Below are 18819 nucleotides of genomic sequence, written 5' to 3'. Positions count from 1 at the left end.
AATACACTATATATACAAAAGTATTTATCTAAAATTACACATACTGCATGTAATACACACTCATAAACAGGCATTGCAAATACATTGTCACAAATGCATACAGTAAGCACAGAGAAAGGCAGATGGATGGAGGGAAAGGTCGTTACATAAGAGAACGTGACATGCTTTCATCTCTAGGAGGCATGAGTCTAAAAGAGACGGAGAGTGTGGGAGGGGTTGTAGGAGAGAAGGGTCTGGTTGCAGTTTTATTTTGTTTAGCATTGACTCAATGCTGTCTCCTACACTTACAATGGCACTGTGACAGAAGCATATACAGATATAGGATCTTAATTTGAGGCAGTTTGCTACAGCAGGAAAATAATCTTACAGCTATAGGAAATTTGAATTATTATGTGGATTATAACTAATGGACATTTTTTGTAGGGGTTGATACATTTTTTGTTAGGGCAAATCATGTCTGAAATGCCAAACTTTAGAAGTCTTTTTAATACTCAAAAACACCACACGTTTGCATTTCAGCAACAAAAAAGTGATCAAATTAAGATCCTACATCTGTAACTTACTTCAAACATTTCCTGATTAAGCATTTGATATACTTGACATGTACACGCTTTCTGTGGCGCAGTCTACGTTGCAGCCTTTTAACTTAATTACATTGTGTATTCACTATCTCAATGCATCCTCTCAAACAAACAACATGCTTGCGATGTTGTTGTGTATTGTTAGATATTACTGCACTGTTGGAGCTAGGAACACAAGCATTCTGCTACACCTGCAAGAACATCTGCTGAATATGTGTATGCGACCAATACAATTTGCAGGGTAGAACCCACAGCAAAATCCAAATATCTCCAAATATTTTGGTGTCAATAGCATTGATTTAATTCCATATTGAATGTTAATATCCATGCAGTATTCTGCTCAGTGGTTGTGTCCTTAAACTAGCAGGTACAGCACACTGCCAAGTGTCACACTCAGACTTACATACAGTATTTCTTATGGTCACATTTCTATCTTTATTAAACTCTGTCCATTAATCTTCTTATTTAGTGGTGTTGTTGTTAATTCAGTTCCATGTAGCAGAGGCTTGGTAGTGAAGCTGCTGGGTGTTTATTTCCCAACGGTATGGCTCCTATAACCATCTCTGATGAGTGTGTGATGTGTTCTGACAGAAAGGCCTGCTGATTGGTTTCCTTGGAGGAAGGTTATATTCTCAGTTATAAACTCAGCGTTGTCTTTGGCTCCCTCCCACTGAAGGGCGAGGCCTGCCAGCCTAGACACAAAGGGAAAAGAACCACCCTCTCAGAGCTGAGAGGTGCAGTGCAAGTGCTTGCTTGCTCTGGTCAGTCTGCAGTGTAGACATTATGTTTGGGTCGGCGTCAGTTCTGTGCATGGGATTGTACTGTATGAGTGGGATTGTAGGTAGGTAGTCCTGTGTGAAGGTGGTTCCTTCACCTGTAATGCAAACAGGACAATGGCTGATGTTCAGCACTTCTACTTATTTGCTGCAAACCGGAATAATACAGTTAAAGGATCTTGATTTGATCCCCCTGTTGCAGGAGAGCTTTCCCTCAATGCAGGACATTTAAAACTTGTAGTGTAATTGAGGGTTAAAGAAGGTTTCTGAAGGTTGTCATTTCCACTTTGACATTTCAGACTTGATTTTCCCTTATGAAAGAATTATATCAACCCCTACAAAAATGTCCATTAATTATAATCCACATAATATTTCAAATTTCCTGTTGCTGAAGGATTATCTTCCTGCTGTAGTAAATTAGCTCAAACTAAGATCATACATCTATACGTTATGTCTTTTGGGTTACTTTCACTTGCCTATTACAGGGGTGGAAATTTGACTTCCTAAGGGTTCATTCAAATGACTTCCTGGCTTTCTGTAACACTGATTTATCACAACTCAACAAGCTAATCACACATCTATTACGGAAACACCCCCACACCCAAACCATGACAACATACAGTAATTCACATGAGTGTGTTATAATGCACTTTGCCTCTCATTTATAGTTAGACACTCACTCATTCGTTTTCTGTAAATGTTGTTGATACATGTTATGTTGAGAACACCAGATCAAATACATCACAATCTGCCTTGGATGATGTTTACACACACAACCATGCATGCTAACAAGCACATGCTTTCACACTCACGCTCAGACACCTTCATGCATGCACACACATTGCTTGTGCTGCAGGTCAGAGGTAAGAACGAGGAAGGGTGGCTCACATGTTGGCTCAATGTATTGTAATATGAGATTAGCAGTTTGTCTCAAGATAAAGCTTTTAGAGAATGCATTTAGGATACATATTGCGCACATGCCATGATACCAGTCTGTCAAGAAGTTCCTCAATGATGTGGTGATCGTATCTACTGTATATTACCGTACTGTTTCTATGTTCAGTACCAGCAGTCTGTAGGCATTCATGGAATAAAGATAAAGGAAAGGTTAGTCAACATTTTTCAAAGATAGCTGTTTCATTTCCTTTCGCTGGAGAGTTCAATTGGACTCATGGAATTTGTGTTAACGGCTCAAGTTCCCTCATTAGTGAACAATATGATACTTTTCCAATGTTCCAGGCTTTCCTCTAACAGCTGCATATCATACATTATTAATAATGATGTTGCTGTATTGATACGGATAGTTGACCATGTTGAAGAAAATGTTGGTTGTTCTGAGAACAATGTCACATGGACTTAGATGTTGGATATTCTGCACAGGAAGTTGACAGCAGTTAGAATTGATTCTCAGTCCAATGACAGGTCTCAGTAATTGAGCCCATGCGGGGATGCTGCTGATTTGTTTTCACACCAGTGAAAGAATGGAAGCAAGTCTGTCACCTTTGCTGGGCTTGTGAGAGAAAATGTTGTGGTGACAAGGACAGTAACACTCTTTTCTCTTCCTTCTGGCCTTACCACAACCTGTCTTCATTTCAGAAACCCAACCAGAAGGTTATTTTTATGTGGACGACAGGACAGATGGAAACAGTCAGTGTGAAAACAAAGTAATTTAATTTAATTTACACTTGTGGATTGAAGTGTTATTGTTGTTGTTGTTGCTGCAGTGATTGTTATGGTTATTGTTATTTAAAAAATATATATTTCACCTTTATTTAACCAGGTAGGTGTCACGCCCTGACCTTAGTTCCTTTGTTATGTCTCTATTTTGGTTTGGTCAGGGCGTGAGTTGGGGTGGGCATTCTATGTTTTTGTTCTATGTTTTATATTTTTATGTGTTTGGCCGAGTGTGGTTCTCAATCAGAGGCAGCTGTCTATCGTTGTCTCTGATTGAGAACCATACTTAGGTAGCCTCATCCCACCTGTGTTTTGTGGGTAGTTGTTTTCTGTTGTGTGTCTGCACCAGCCAGAACTGTTTCGGTCATTCTCTTTGGTATTTTTGTTTTTTCAGTGTTCATTAAATAAATATGGACATGTACCCCGCTGCACCTTGGTCCTCTCCTTCCAACAGCCGTTACAGAACTACCCACCACCAACGGACCAAGCAGCGTGGAAAAAAGGAGGAATGGACATGGGAGGACATTCTGGACGGGAAGGGATCCTACACATGGGAGGAGATCCTGGCTGGAAGGGATCGCCTCCCATGGGAACAGGTGGAGGCAGCCAGGAGAGCGGAGGCAGCAGGAGAAGGGAACCAGCGGTACGAGGGAACACAGCCTGCAAGGAAGCCCGAGAGGCAGCCCCAAAAAATGTTTGTGTGGCGGAGTCAGGTTGGAGACCTGAGCCCACTCCCCGTTCTTACCGGGGCGAGCATGAGACTGGTCAGGCCCTGTGCTATGGGGTGATGCGCACGGTGTCTCGGCTGAGCATCCACAGGCCGGTGTGCTCGGTGCCAGTGTCCCGCAGTTGCCGGGTGGAAGCTGGCATCCAGCCAGAACGGGTGGGGCCAGATCTGTGCTCGAGACCGCCAATGCACCTCCACGGCCCAGTGTATCCGGTGCCTCGGCCAAGGACCTCCTGCATGTCTCCCCAGCCTGGTGAGTCCTGTGCCTGCGCCGAGAATTAACCCTCCTATATGTCTCCCTAGCCTGGTGAGTCCTGTGCCTTCTCCCAGAGCCATGCCTCCTGTGTGTCTCTCCCCTCAAGTGGTGATCCAGGGCAAGAAGCCTCCAGTGGTGATCCATGGCACGAAGCCTCCAGTGATGATCCATGGCAAGAAGCCTCCAGTGAAGATCCATGGCAAGAAGCCTCCAGTGATGATCCATGGCAAGAAGCCTCCAGTGATGATCCATGGCAAGAAGCCTCCAGTGATGATCCATGGCACGAGGCCTCCAGTGATGATCCATGGCAAGAAGTCTCCAGTGATGATCCATGGCACGAAGCCTCCTGTGTGTCTCTCCACTCCAGTGACGCCATCCTGTCCGGAGCAGCCAGAGTCTCCCTCCTGTCCGGAGCAGCCAGAGTCGCCCTCCTGTCCGGAGCTGCCAGAATCGCCCTCCTGTCCGGAGCTGCCAGAGTCGCCCACCTGTCCGGAGCTGCCAGAGTCTCCCTCCTGTCCGGAGCTGCCAGAGTCGCCCTCCTGTCCGGAGCTGCCAGAGTCGCCCTCCTGTCCGGGGCCCGCTGCGAGGGTCCCCAGTCCGGGGTCGGTGGCGAGGGTCCTCGCTCTAGAGGCGCCACCCAAGTGGGCCAAGCCAGAGGTGGAGCGGGGTCTACGTGCCGCACCAGAGCCGCCACCGCGGTGAAATGCCCATCTCCCAAGTTATTGAGGGAGATATAAGTCTCCAACTTCAGCGATCTTTGCAATTCGTTCCAGTCATTGGCAGCAGAGAACTGGAAGGAAAGGCGGCCAAAGTGGGTGTTGGCTTTGGGGATGACCAGTGAGATATACCTGCTGGAGCGCGTGCTACGGGTGGGTGTTTTTAAGGTGACCAGTGAGCTGAGATAAGGCGGAGCTTTACCTAGCAAAGACTTATAGATGACCTGGAGCCAGTGGGTCTGGCGACGAATATGTAGCGAGGGCCAGCCGACGAGAGCATACAGGTCGGTGGGTGGTATATGGGGCTTTGGTTACAAAACGGATGGCACTGTGATAGACTGCATCCAGTTTGCTGAGTAGAGTGTTGGAGGCTATTTTGTAAATGACATCGCCGAAGTCAAGGATTGGTAGGATAGTCAGTTTTACGAGGGTATGTTTGGCAGCGTGACTGAAGGATGCTTTGTGTAATGGGTGCGTGCTGGTGGAAGAGAAGTCAAGCGCAGGAGAGTGAACTTGGTATAAACGGAGCAGTTTAATAAATGCTAAAAAAACTCAGAAAACCAATATATACAAAAATAATATAAACGGGTACAAAACCTGTCACCCACCAGAACATGATTTGCACAAAACATACAACAAACAATCACCGACAAAGACATGGGGGGAAACAGAGGGTTAAATACACAACATGTAATTGATGGGATTGAAACCAGGTGTGATGGAAGACAAGACAAAACCAATGAAAAATAAAAAATGGATCAGTGATGGCTAGAAGGTTGGTGACGTCGACCGTCGAACACCGCGCGAACAAGGAGAGGGACCAACTTCGGCGGAAGTCGTGACACTTTGTTTGCGAAATAGGAAGCCGATTCTAGATTTAATTTTGGATTTGAGATGCTTAATATGATTCTGGAAGGAGAGTTTACAGTCTAGCCATCACCTTGGTATTTGTAGTTGTCCACATATTCTAAGTCAGAACCGTCCAGAGTAGTTATGCTAGTCGGGCGGGCGGGTGCAGGCAGCGATCGGTTGAAGAGCATGCATTTAGTTTTACTAGCGTTTAAGAGCAGTTGGAAGCCACGGAAGGAGTGTTGTATGGCATTGAAGCTCATTTGGAGGTTTGTTAACAGAATGGTGTCGTCTGCGTAGAGGTGGATCAGAGAATCACCAGCAGCAAGAGCGACATCATTGATATATAAAGAGAATAGAGTGGCCCAAGAATTGAACCGTGTGGTACCCCCATAGAGACTGCCAGACGTCCGGACAACAGGCCCTCCGATTTGACAAACTGAACTCTATCTGAGAAGTAGTTGGTGAACCAGGCGAGTCATTTGAGAAACCAAGGCTGTTGAGTCTGCTGATAAGAATGTGGTGATTGACAGTCGAATGCCTTGGCCAGGTTGATGAAGAAGGCTACACAGTACTGTCTTTTATCGATGGCGGTTATGATATCATTTAGTACCTTGAGCGTGGCTGAGGTGCATCCGTGACCAGCTCGGAAACCGGATTGCACAGCGGAGAAGGTACGGTGGGATTCGAAATGGTCAGTGATCTGTTTGTTAACTTGGCATTCGAAGACTTTAGAAAGACAGGGCAGGATGGATATAGGTCTGTAAAAGTTTGGGTTTGTTTCTCCCTGTTTGTGTCTCCCAGTATGTCTAGAGTGTCTCCCCCTTTGAAGAGGGGGATGACCGCGGCAGCTTTCCAATATTTAGGAATCTCGGACGATAGGAAAGAGAGGTTGAACAGACTAGTAATAGGGGTTGCAAAAATGGCGGCGGATAATTTTAGAAAGAGAGGGTCCAGATTGTCTATCCCAGCTGATTTGTACAGGTCCAGGTTTTGCAGCTCTTTCAGAACATCTGCTATCTGGATTTGGGTGGAGGAGAAGCTGGGGAGGCTTGCTCTTATTCTCAATGGACTGTCCCAGAACTTTTTGGAGTTAGGATGCAAAGTTAGGATGCAAATTTCTGTTTGAAAAAGCTAGCCTTTGCCTTCCTAACTGACTGTGTGTATTGGTTCTTGACTCCCCTAAAAAGTTGCGGGGACTTTTCGATGCTCGTGCCACAGGATGTTTTTGTGCTGGTCGAGGGCAGTCAGGTCTGGAGTGAACCAAGGGCTATATCTGTTCTTAGTTCTACATTTTTTGAAAGGGGCATGCTTATTGAAGATGGTGAGGAAAGCACTTTTAAAGAACAACCAGGCATCCTCAACTGACGGGATGAGGTCAATATCCTTCCAGGATACCCGGGCCAGGTCGATTAGAAAGGCCTGCTCGCAGAAGTGTTTTAGGGAGCGTTTGACAATGGTGAGGGGTGGTCGTTTGACCGCGGACCCATTATGGATGCAGGCAGTGAGGCAGTGATCGCTGAGATCCTGATTGAAAACAGCAGAGGTGTATTTGGAGGGCAAGTTGGTCCAGATAATATTTATGAGGGTGCCCATGTTTACGGATTTAGGGTTGTACCTGGTGGGTTCCTTGATGATTTGTGTGAGATTGAGGGCATCTAGCTTAGATTAGGACGGCCGTGGTGTTAAGCATGTCCCAGTTTAGGTCACCTAACAGAACGAACTCTGAAGATAGATGGGGGGCAATCAATTCACATATGGTGTCCAGGGCACAGCTGGGGGCTGAGTGGGGTCTACAACAGGCGGCAACAGTGAGAGATTTATTTCTGGAGAGATACATTTTTTTAATTAGAAGCTCAAACTGTTTGGGCATAGACCTGGAAAGTATGACAGAACTTTGCAGGCTATCTCTGCAGTAGATTGCAACTCCTCCCGCTTTGGCAGTTCTATCTTGTTGTTATTGTTATTATGTTCTATCTTGTTATTGTTGTTGCTGCTGTGGTTGTTGTTGTCAATGTCTAGTGTGTGTTGCATGTGTGTCAGAGAATGAGAGTGAGAGTGTGAATGAATGTGTGTTTCTAAGAAAGATATCGCAGTGGGTTTTTTGTCTTTCAGACATCACTCTCCCTGTCTTGTGTGCTGTCATCTCCAGGCCTCTGCTGCCTCAGGCGGGTGGAGGTGGCATATCTAATGTACCCCTTTATCTGTTTCAATAGTACACATTGCAGTAGGGCCTGCAGCTTGCAAAACCTTCAACAACAATAGACCGTGTCAGAGTGAATCGCTCTAGCACAGTTTCTTTAAATGTAATGACTTTCTCTCAATTTAATGAGTCGGTCAGACTGTCTTTATTGTCTTTTCTGTCTCTGATTCTGTATCTGATTGTATCAGTGGAACACAAGGTACATTTACTACCCTGAATGAAACCTACTGGAAAAAGGCACTGCATAGGTTCAGTGTAAAGGGTTAACTAGAATATGTTTTTTTGTGCCTTTTTCCATTATACAAGCCTCTCAACGGTCACTGGAGGTTAACTAGACCACTTAATTTCTCAACACCCTGGTTTGCTTCTTTTGTCAATGAATCCTTTCTCTTGAGAGGTTGTTGTTGTTATTGTAAGTATCAGGGTTGTAAGGTGTGCGTGTACTATACTGTAAATTCTTGTTTGGAGTTGAAAAGATCAATTTGATTTACATTTTCGTTCATCCACCTCTGGCCTGCTCGCCTCCCTACCTCTGAGGAAGTACAGTTCCCGCTCAGCCCAGTCAAAACTGTTCGCTGCTCTGGCACCCCAATGGTGGAACAAACTCCCTCACGACGCCAGGTCAGCGGAGTCAATCACCACCTTCCGGAGACACCTGAAACCCCACCTCTTTAAGGAATACCTAGGATAGGATAAAGTAATCCTTCTAACCCCCCCCCCCCCCCCCCCCCTTAAAAGAGTTAGATGCACTATTGTAAAGTGGTTGTTCCACTGGATATCATAAGGTGAATGCACCAATTTGTAAGTCGCTCTGGATAAGAGCGTCTGCTAAATGACTTAAATGTAATGTAAATGTAATTTTATATTGACATTGCTTTGGCTCAGTTTGTTGAAGGTCAAGGATGTTGGAAGTTGTGGACCATGCACAAAAATAACTGAGGTGCACCCGTCTTAGAAAAATAGCCTAATTGTAATCTGTTCTTCTATAATGTAATCACTAAGCCCTTCATGTCCAGGTAGGACCCTGGCTCTATCACTACTGTAGTGTGGTTGTAGTGTATGTGCCTGGCAGTGCCTGCCTCCTCTCAGACCTGGACCTGTTTAAAGATACAGTCCGGGATCTTAAGCAAAACAAATTCTTAACATAGTGTACGAATTGGATTCGTAACATATCACACAAATTGGATGATGTAGTACACAATTGGATGATGTAGTACACAAAAAACTGGGACCTGTTTTGGCTCATGAGCGCCACTTTCAAAACTACTGGCTGAAATTATACAAAAGTTCTGCAGCATCGCTTTAATAGTCCAGTGGTGTTAAGTGGAGTTATGCAACCCCATCAGCCTCTTCTGGCAGCAGCAGTACTGCTGTCAGCCCTAATCTATGGGGAGCAGTGTATATCTGCCTATACATTAAGGACTATGCATTAAAGCACCATTCAAAATTGATGAGGTGGCACCGTCACATGTTATCGTTTGGGCCAGATGCCATGGTGAACACAGTGTCCTCCCGGAAAAAATACCTTAAGTACTGGCGCAAAAGCTGACCCAGAAACAAGCTTTCCCCTGTACAGTACATAACGTCCCCCTCCGTCCCTCCCCTCCTCCGTGTAGGCTCCAACAGCACTAACAACTCTCTTACCGGAGCACCACAGTTTAGGTGCACGCCCTTTCAAGTGATACACAGTTAAGAGTACTGACCTAGATTTGTGTTGTAGAACTGAAGAGAGCTGTGGGGGTGTTTTAGTGCTCTGTTCCTTCACGTTTGTATTCGAAGCTCCCTCGCTTATAATCTCTCCCTCTCTCTTTCCCTCTCCCTCCTTCTCTCCCTCCCTCTCATCTCTCCCCTGCAGTGGATAGCCTTTGCCTCCCTGTTCTTCATCCTGGTTTCCATCACCACCTTCTGCCTGGAGACACATGAGGCCTTCAACCCCATCATCAACCGGACGGAAATTGACCCGCTGGACAACAGCACGCGGGTCTACCAGGAGACTGAGACCGTGGTTTTCCTCACCTATATAGAGGGGGTCTGTGTGCTGTGGTTTACATTTGAGTTCATAATGCGAGTGACATTCTGTCCGAGCAAGCTGGAGTTTTTCCGTAACACCCTCAACATCATCGACTTTATTGCCATCATGCCCTTCTACCTGGAGGTGGGGCTGAGTGGGCTCTCTTCCAAGGCGGCTAAGGATGTACTGGGTTTCCTACGTGTGGTACGCTTTGTCCGGATCCTCCGGATCTTTAAGCTGACTCGGCACTTTGTGGGACTGCGTGTCCTGGGTCATACACTCCGAGCCAGCACCAATGAGTTCCTGCTCCTCATCATCTTCCTCGCCCTGGGTGTGCTCATTTTCGCCACTATGATCTACTATGCTGAAAGGATTGGTGCCAAGCCCAATGATCCCCGAGCCAGCGAGCACACGCACTTCAAGAACATTCCTATTGGATTCTGGTGGGCGGTGGTGACCATGACAACCCTTGGCTATGGAGACATGTACCCTCAGACATGGTCTGGCATGCTGGTGGGAGCGCTGTGTGCTCTGGCTGGTGTGCTGACTATCGCCATGCCAGTGCCTGTTATTGTCAATAACTTTGGGATGTATTACTCCCTGGCGATGGCCAAGCAGAAGTTACCAAAGAAAAAGAACAAGCATATCCCCCGCGCCCCACTTCTGGGCTCCCCCAATTACTGTAGGTCGGAGGTAACCTCACCTCACCACAGCACGCAGGACGACACATGGCCCCTGGCCCCACAAGAACCACCAGAAGAGATCTTAGAAATAAACAGAGCAGGTAGGAAAACCTTCTGCCGAATGTCCATCTGAATCTCAATGAAAAGAAAAGAAATTCTCAATGAACTGACTGAACTCCCCTGCCTTCACACCTCCTCCTCTTCCTCCTCATCCTTATCCTCCTCTCTCCACCTCCTCCTCCTTCTGCTAACTCACCAGTCAGAAAAACAGCCATTCTCCACACCAGGAGCCATTGAATGTGGAAAGCCCCTACATGGCAGTATGTTGACCAGTGACCACTCCACTCATACACATATGTCATCAACTCCACTGCCCACTCCCCAGACATTATCAACTCATACCACACCAGACCAAACCTCATACCACACCAGACCAAACCTCAATACCATACCATACCACACCAGACCAAACCTCATCCCACATCAGACCAAACCTCATACCACACCAGACCAGACCACACCTCACACCAAACCAGACCAAACCTCATACCAAACCAGACCAAACCTCATACCATACCATACCACACCAGACCAAATCTCACACCACACCAGACCAAACCTCACACCACACCAGACCAAACCTCATACCACACCACACCAGACCAAACCATATACCACACCAGACCAATCTCCCCCTCAATTACCTTTTCATCTCTACCCTGACCAGTTTAATGCAGTGATGAAAACACCAAAGGTAACACAGGGGCACATGCATTAGCCAGCCATCCTGACAGCAGATGTTAAATAGCCTATTTCATCCACTCAGATGGAAAATACATTACAATTTATGAATCACACATTTATTATATTTCCTAGTTAACTTATCTGAGTGTGTGGTGTCTCAGGAAAAATACTGCAGGGCTATGAAACAAGTTTAAAGCCTGCAGACATATTGTTCATTTGGCTGATTGCCAAATTTATTTTTATGATGTATAGGCCAGGTAGCAGAATAGAAAGCTTCTCAGAAACAAAAAAAATAAAACATTTATTCACTACTGGTCAAAAGTTTTAGAACACCTACTCATTCGATGGTTTGTCTTTATCTTTACTATTAAATAACACATATGGAATCATGTAGTAACCCAAAAAGTTTAAACAAATCAAAATATATTTTATATTTGAGATTCTTCAAATAGCCACACTTTGCCTTGATGACAGATTTGCACACTCTTGGCATTCTCTCACCAGCTTCATGAGGTAGTCACCTGGAATGCATTTCAATTAACAGGTGTGCCTTCTTAAAAGTGAATTTGTGGAATTTCTTTCCTTAATACGTTTGAGCTAATCAGTTGTGTTGTGAGAAGGTAAGGGGGTATACAGAAGATAGCCCTATTTGGTAAAAGACCAAGTCCATATTATAGCAAGAACAGCTCAAATAAGCAAAGAGAAATGATAGTCCATCATTACTTTAAGAGACGAAGGTCAGTCAATATGGAACATTTCAAGAACTTTGAAAGTTTCTTTAAGTGCAGTCGCAAAAAAACATCAAGCTCTACGATGAAACTGGTTCTCATGAGGACTGCCACCGGAATGGAAGACCCAGAGTTACCTCTGCTGCAGAGGATAAGTTCATTAGAGTTACCAGCCCAAATAAATGCTTCACAGAGTTCAAGTAACAGACACATCTCAACATCAGCTGTTTTTTTATTTTATAAATTTTTATTTCACCTTTATTTAACCAGGTAGGCTAGTTGAGAACAAGTTCTCATTTGCAACTGCGACCTGGCCAAGATAAAGCAAAGCAGTTCGACACATACAACAACACAGAGTTACACATGGAATAAACAAACAAACAGTCAATAATACAGTAGAAAAGGTATATATACGGTATGTGCAAATGAGGTAGGATATGGGAGGTAAGGCAATAAATAGGCCATGGTGGCAAAGTAATTACAATATAGCAATTAAACACTGGAATGGTAGATGTGCAGCAGGTGAATGTGTAAGTAGAGATACTGGGGTGCAAAGGAGAAAGATTAATACATAAATACAGTATGGGGATGAGGTAGTTGGATGGGCTATTTACAGATGAGCTATGTACAGGTGCAGTGATCTGTGAGGTGCTCTGATAGCTGGTGCTTAAAGCTAGTGAGGGAGATATGAGTCTCCAGCTTCAGTGATTTTTGAAGTTCGTTCCAGTCATTGGCAGCAGAGAACTGGAAGGAAAGGCGGCCAAAGGAAGAATTGGCTTTGGGGGTGAACAGTGAGATATACCTGCTGGAGTGCGTGCTATGGGTGGGTGCTGCTATGGTGACCAGTGAGCTGAGATAAGGCGGGGCTTTACCTAGCAGAGACTTGTAGATGACCTTGAGCCAGTGGGTTTGGTGACGAGTATGAAGCGAGGGCCAGCCAACGAGAGGGTACAGGTCGCAGTGGTGGGTAGTATATGGGGCTTTGGTGACAAAATTGATGGCACTGTGATAGACTGCATCCAATTTGTTGAGTAGAGTGTTGGAGGCTATTTTGTAAATGACATCGCCGAAGTCGAGGATCGGTAGGATGGTCAGTTTTACGAGGTTATGTTTGGCAGCATGAGTGAAGGATGCTTTGTTGCGAAATAGGAAGCCGATTCTAGATTTAATTTTGGATTGGAGATGCTTAATGTGAGTCTGGAAGGAGAGTTTACAGTCTAACCAGACACCTAGGTATTTGTAGTTGTTCACATATTCTAAGTCAGAACCGTCCAGAGTAGTGATGCTGGACGGGCGGGCAGGTGCAGGCAGCAATCGGTTGAAGAGCATGCATTTAGTTTTACTTGCATTTAAGAGCAGTTGGAGGCCACAGAAGGAGAGTTGTATGGCATTAAAGCTCGTCTGGAGGTTAGTTAACACAGTGTCCAAAGAAGGGCCAGAGGGCCCCTTTGAAGAGGGGGATACAGAATGGTGTCGTCTGCATAGAGGTGGATCAGAGAATCACCAGCAGTAAGAGCAACATCATTAATATATACAGAGAAAAGAGTCGGCCCGAGATTTGAACCCTGTGGTACCCCCATGGAGACTGCCAGAGGTCCGAACAACAGGCCCTCCGATTTGACACACTGAACTCTATCAGAGAAGTAGTTGGTGAACCAGGCGAGGCAATCATTTGAGAAACCAAGGCTGTTGAGTCTGCCGATAAGAATGTGGTGATTGACAGAGTCGAAAGTCTTGGCCAGGTCGATGAATACGGCTGCACAGTAATGTCTCTTATCGATGGCGGTTATGATATCATTTAGGACCTTGAGCGTGGCTGAGGTGCACCCATGACCAGCTCTGAAACCAGATTGCATAGCGGAGAAGGTATGGTGGGATTCGAAATGGTCAGTAATCTGTTTGTTAACTTGGCTTTCAAAGACCTTAGAAAGGCAGGGTAGTATAGATATAGGTCTGTAGCAGTTTGGGCCTAGATTGTCTCCCCCTTTGAAGAGGGGGATGACCGCGGCAGCTTTCCAATCTTTGGGAATCTCAGACTATACAAAAAGAGGTTGAACAGGCTAGTAATATGGGTTGCAACAATTTCGGCAGAGAGTTTTAGAAAGAGAGGGTCTAGCTTGATTGTCTAGCCTGGCTGATTTGTAGGGGTCCAGATTTTGCAGCTCTTTCAGAACATCAGCTATCTGGATTTGGGTGAAGGAGAAATGGGAAGGCTTGGGCGAGTTGCTGTGGGAGGTGGAGGGCTGTTGATCGGGGTAGGGGTAGCCAGGTGGAAAGCATGGCCAGCCGTAGAAAAATGCTTATTGAAATTCTCGATTATAGTGGATTTATCGGTGGTGACAGTGTTTCCTAGCCTCAGTGCAGTGGGCAGCTGGGAGGAGGTGCTCTTATTCTCCATGGACTTTACAGTGTCCCAGAACTTTTTTGAGTTTGTGCTACAGGATGCAAATTTCTGCGTGAAAAAGCTAGCCTTAGCTTTCCTAGCTGCCTGTATACAGTGGGGCAAAAAAGTATTTAGTCAGCCACCAATTGTGCAAATTCTCCCACTTAAAAAGATTAGAGAGGCCTGTAATTTTCATCATAGGTACACTTCAACTATGACAGACAAAATGAGGAAATAAAATCCAGAAAATCACATTGTAGGATTTTTAATGAATTTATTTGCAAATTATGGTGGAAAATAAGTATTTGGTCAATAACAAAAGTTTATCTCAATACTTTGTTATATACCCTTTGTTGGCAATGACAGAGGTCAAACGTTTTCTGTAAGTCTTCACAAGGTTTTCACACACTGTTGCTGGTATTTTGGCCCATTCCTCCATGCAGATCTCCTCTGGAGCAGTGATGTTTTGGGGCTGTTGCTGGGCAACACGGACTTTCAACTCCCTCCAAAGATTTTCTATGGGGTTGAGATCTGGAGACTGGCTAGGCCACTCCAGGACCTTGAAATGCTTTTTACGAAGCCACTCCTTCGTTGCCCGGGCGGTGTGTTTGGGATCATTGTCATGCTGAAAGACCCAGCCACGTTTCATCTTCAATGCCCTTGCTGATGGAAGGAGGTTTTCACTCAAAATCTCACGATACATGGCCCCATTCATTCTGTCCTTTACACTGATCAGTCGTCCTGGTCCCTTTGCAGAAAAACAGCCCCAAAGCATGAAGTTTCCACCCCCATGCTTCACAGTAGGTATGGTGTTCTTTGGATGCAACTCAGCATTCTTTGTCCTCCAAACACGACGAGTTGAGTTTTTACCAAAAAGTTATATTTTGGTTTCATCTGACCATATGACATTCTCCCAATCTTCTTCTGGATCATCCAAATGCTCTCTAGCAAACTTCAGACGGGCCTGGACATGTACTGGCTTAAGCAGGGGGACACGTCTGGCACTGCAGGATTTGAGTCTCTGGCGGCGTAGTGTGTTACTGATGGTAGGCTTTGTTACTTTGGTCCCAGCTCTCTGCAGGTCATTCACTAGGTCCCCCCGTGTGGTTCTGGGATTTTTGCTCACCGTTCTTGTGATCATTTTGACCCCACGGGGTGAGATCTTGCGTGGAGCCCCAGATCGAGGGAGATTATCAGTGGTCTTGTATGTCTTCCATTTCCTAATCATTTCTCCCACAGTTGATTTCTTCAAACCAAGCTGCTTACCTATTGCAGATTCAGTCTTCCCAGCCTGGTGCAGGTCTACAATTTTGTTTCTGGTGTCCTTTGACAGCTCTTTGGTGTTGGCCATAGTGGAGTTTGGAGTGTGACTGTTTGAGGTTGTGGACAGGTGTCTTTTATACTGATAACAAGTTCAAACAGGTGCCATTAATACAGGTAACGAGTGGAGGACAGAGGAGCCTCTTAAAGAAGAAGTTACAGGTCTGTGAGAGCCAGAAATCTTGCTTGTTTGTAGGTGACCAAATACTTATTTCCCACCATAATTTGCAAATAAATTCATTAAAAATCCTACAATGTGATTTTCTGGATTTTTTTTCCTGATTTTGTCTGTCATAGTTGAAGTGTACCTATGATGAAAATTACAGGCCTCTCTAATCTTTTTAAGTGGGAGAACTTGCACAATTGGTGGCTGACTAAATACTTTTTTGCCCCACTGTATATTGGTTCCTAACTTCCTTAAAAAGTTTCATATCGCGGGGGCTATTCGATGCTAATGCAGTACGCCACACAATGTTTTTGTGCTGGTCAAGGGCAGTCAGGTCTGGAGTGAACCAAGCGCTATATCTTTTCCTGGTTCAATTTTTTTTGAATGGGGCATGCTGTAACGCTTGTCGTGGTTGGAAGAAGAGGAGGACCAATGCGCAGCGTGGTAAGTGTCCATATTGTTTTAATACGAAAATAATGAACACTGAACAAAAACAAGAAAACGACAAACGAACACTCCTATACGGTGAAACAAAAACACAGAACAGAAAATAATCACCCACAAAACACAATGAAAAACAGGCTACCTAAATAAGGCTCCCAATCAGAGACAACGACTGACACCTGCCTCTGATTGAGAACCATACTAGGCCAAACACATAGAAAATTACCTACGGAACAAAACATAGAAAAACAACATAGAATGCCCACCCCAACTCACGCCCTGACCAAACTAAAATAAAGACATAACAAAGGAACTAAGGTCAGAACGTGACATTACCTCCCCCCCAAAAAGTGCGGACTCCGGCCGCAAAACCTGAACCTATAGGGGAGGGTCTGGGTGGGCATTTACCGCGGTGGCGGCTCTGGAGCGGGACGAGGACCCCACTCCACCATAGTCTCGGCCCACTTCTGTGACACCTTAGGAGCGGCGACCCTCGTCACCGACCCTGGATTGGACACCCTAGTAAAGGGCACCACTGGACTGAGGAGCGCCTCTGGACTGACGAGCGCCTCTGGACTGACGGGCGCCTCTGGACTGACGGGCCGCCTCTGGACTGACGGGCGCCTCTGGACTGACGTGCGCCTCTGGACTGACGGGCGCCTCTGGACTGACGGGCGGCTCCTGACTGAAGGGCGGCTCCTGACTGAAGGGCGGCTCCTGACTGAAGGGTGGCTCCTGACTGAAGGGCGGCTCCTTACTGAATGGCGGCTCAGGCGGCTTCTGACTGAAGGGCGGCTCAGGCGGCTCCTGACTGAAGGGCGGCTCAGGCGGCTCCTGACTGAAGGGCGGCTCAGGCGGCTCAGGACAGACGGGCAGCTGAGGCGGCTCAGGACAAACGGGCGGCTCAGGCGGCTCAGGACAGACAGGCAGCTAAGGCGGCTCAGGACAGACGGGCAGCTCAGGACAGACGGAAGCACCTGTAGGGAGGAGACGGAGAGACAGCCTGGTGCGTGGGGCTGCCACAGGACCCACCAGGCTGGGGAGACCTACAGGAGGCCTGGTGCTTGGAGGAGGCACCGGAAGGACCGGGCTGTGGGGGAGCACTGGAGCTCTGGTGCGCAGCCTTGGCACCACTCCCCCAGGCTGGATGACTACTCTAGCCCGGACCCTCCAGAGTGCAGGCACAGGTTGAACCAGGCTGTGGGTGAGCACTGGAGATCTGGTGCATACTAAGCGCACCTCCCCCTTAGGCTCAATTCCCACATTCGCCCGGCATGAGCGGAGCGCAGGCATAGGACGCACTGCACCCTTCCAGCGCCCCGGAGACACAGCACGCAGAGCCAGCGCAGGATACCCTGGACTGAAACGGCGTACCGGAGATCAGACACGCTGAGCAGGCACAATACGCCCTGGCTGGATGCCCACACTCGCATGACACTTTCGGGGGGCTGTCCTATAGCGCACCGGGTTATGGGCACGTACTGGCGACACCGTGCGCTTAACCGCATAACACGGTGCCTGACCAGTAACGCGCTGCTTACAATAAGCACGAGGAGTGGGCTCAGGTCTCCAACCTGACTCTGCCACACTCCCCGTGTGCCCCCCAAATTTCTCTCGTACCTGTCGCGCAGCCGTGCTGCCTCCTCATATCGCCGCCGCTCAGCTTTCGCTACCTCCAGCTCTGCCTTGGGGCGGCGATATTCCCCAGCCTGTGCCCAGGGTCCTTTACCGTCCAAAATCTCCTCCCATGTCCAGGAGTCCAGAACTCGCTGCTGCCCGATACCACGCTGCTTGGTCCTTGGTTGGTGGGTGATTCTGTAGCGCTTGTCGTGGTTGGAAGAAGAGGAGGACCAATGTGCAGCATGGTAAGTGTCCATATTGTTTTAATACGAAAATAATGAACACTGAACAAAAACAAGAAAACGACAAACGAACACTCCTGTACGGTGAAACAAAAACACAGAACAGAAAATAATCACCCACAAAACACAATAGAAAACAGGCTACCTAAATAAGGCTCCCAGTCAGAGACAACGACTGACACCTGCCTTTAATTGAGAACCATACTAGGCCAAACACACAGAAAATTACCTATAGAACAAAACATAGAAAAACAACATAGAATGCCCACCCCAACTCACTCCCTGACCAAACTAAAATAAAGACATAACAAAGGAACTAAGGTCAGAACGTGACACATGCTTATTTAAGATGGTGAGGAAGGCACTTTTAAAGAACAACCAGGCATCCTCAACTGACGGGATGAGGTCAATATCCTTCCAGGATACCCGGGCCAGGTCGATTAGAAAGGCCTGCTCACAGAAGTGTTTAAGGGAGCGTTTGACAGTGATGAGGGGTGGTTGTTTGACCGCAAACCCATTACGGATGCAGGCAATGAGGCAGTGATCACTGAGATCTTGGTTGAAAACAGCAGAGGTGTATTTGGAGGGCAAGTTGGTTAGGATGATATCTATGAGGGTGCCCGTGTTTACGGATTTGGGGTTGTACCTGGTGGGTTCATTGATATTTTGTGTGAGATTGAGGGCATCTAGCTTAGA

General features: G+C 46.5%; 1 protein-coding gene across 3 annotated transcripts in view; it reads left to right on the top strand.

Annotated features, from left to right (window-relative positions):
* LOC139562976 (voltage-gated potassium channel KCNC1-like) overlaps window positions 1-18819 on the top strand; it is a 45772-nt gene that overhangs the window by 10018 nt on the left and 16935 nt on the right. For all 3 annotated transcript variants that reach the window (XM_071381195.1, XM_071381196.1, XM_071381194.1), the window contains exon 2: window positions 9638-10577. In XM_071381195.1, coding sequence (XP_071237296.1) covers window positions 9638-10577 — 940 coding nt within the window. The remainder of the gene's footprint in view (window positions 1-9637; window positions 10578-18819) is intronic.

The sequence above is a fragment of the Salvelinus alpinus genome, chromosome 33 (assembly GCF_045679555.1).
Source record: "Salvelinus alpinus chromosome 33, SLU_Salpinus.1, whole genome shotgun sequence".
Taxonomy (NCBI): Eukaryota; Metazoa; Chordata; class Actinopteri; order Salmoniformes; family Salmonidae; genus Salvelinus; species Salvelinus alpinus.
Note: the sequence above shows the minus strand (reverse complement) of the source record. Positions and strands in the feature narration are given on the sequence as shown.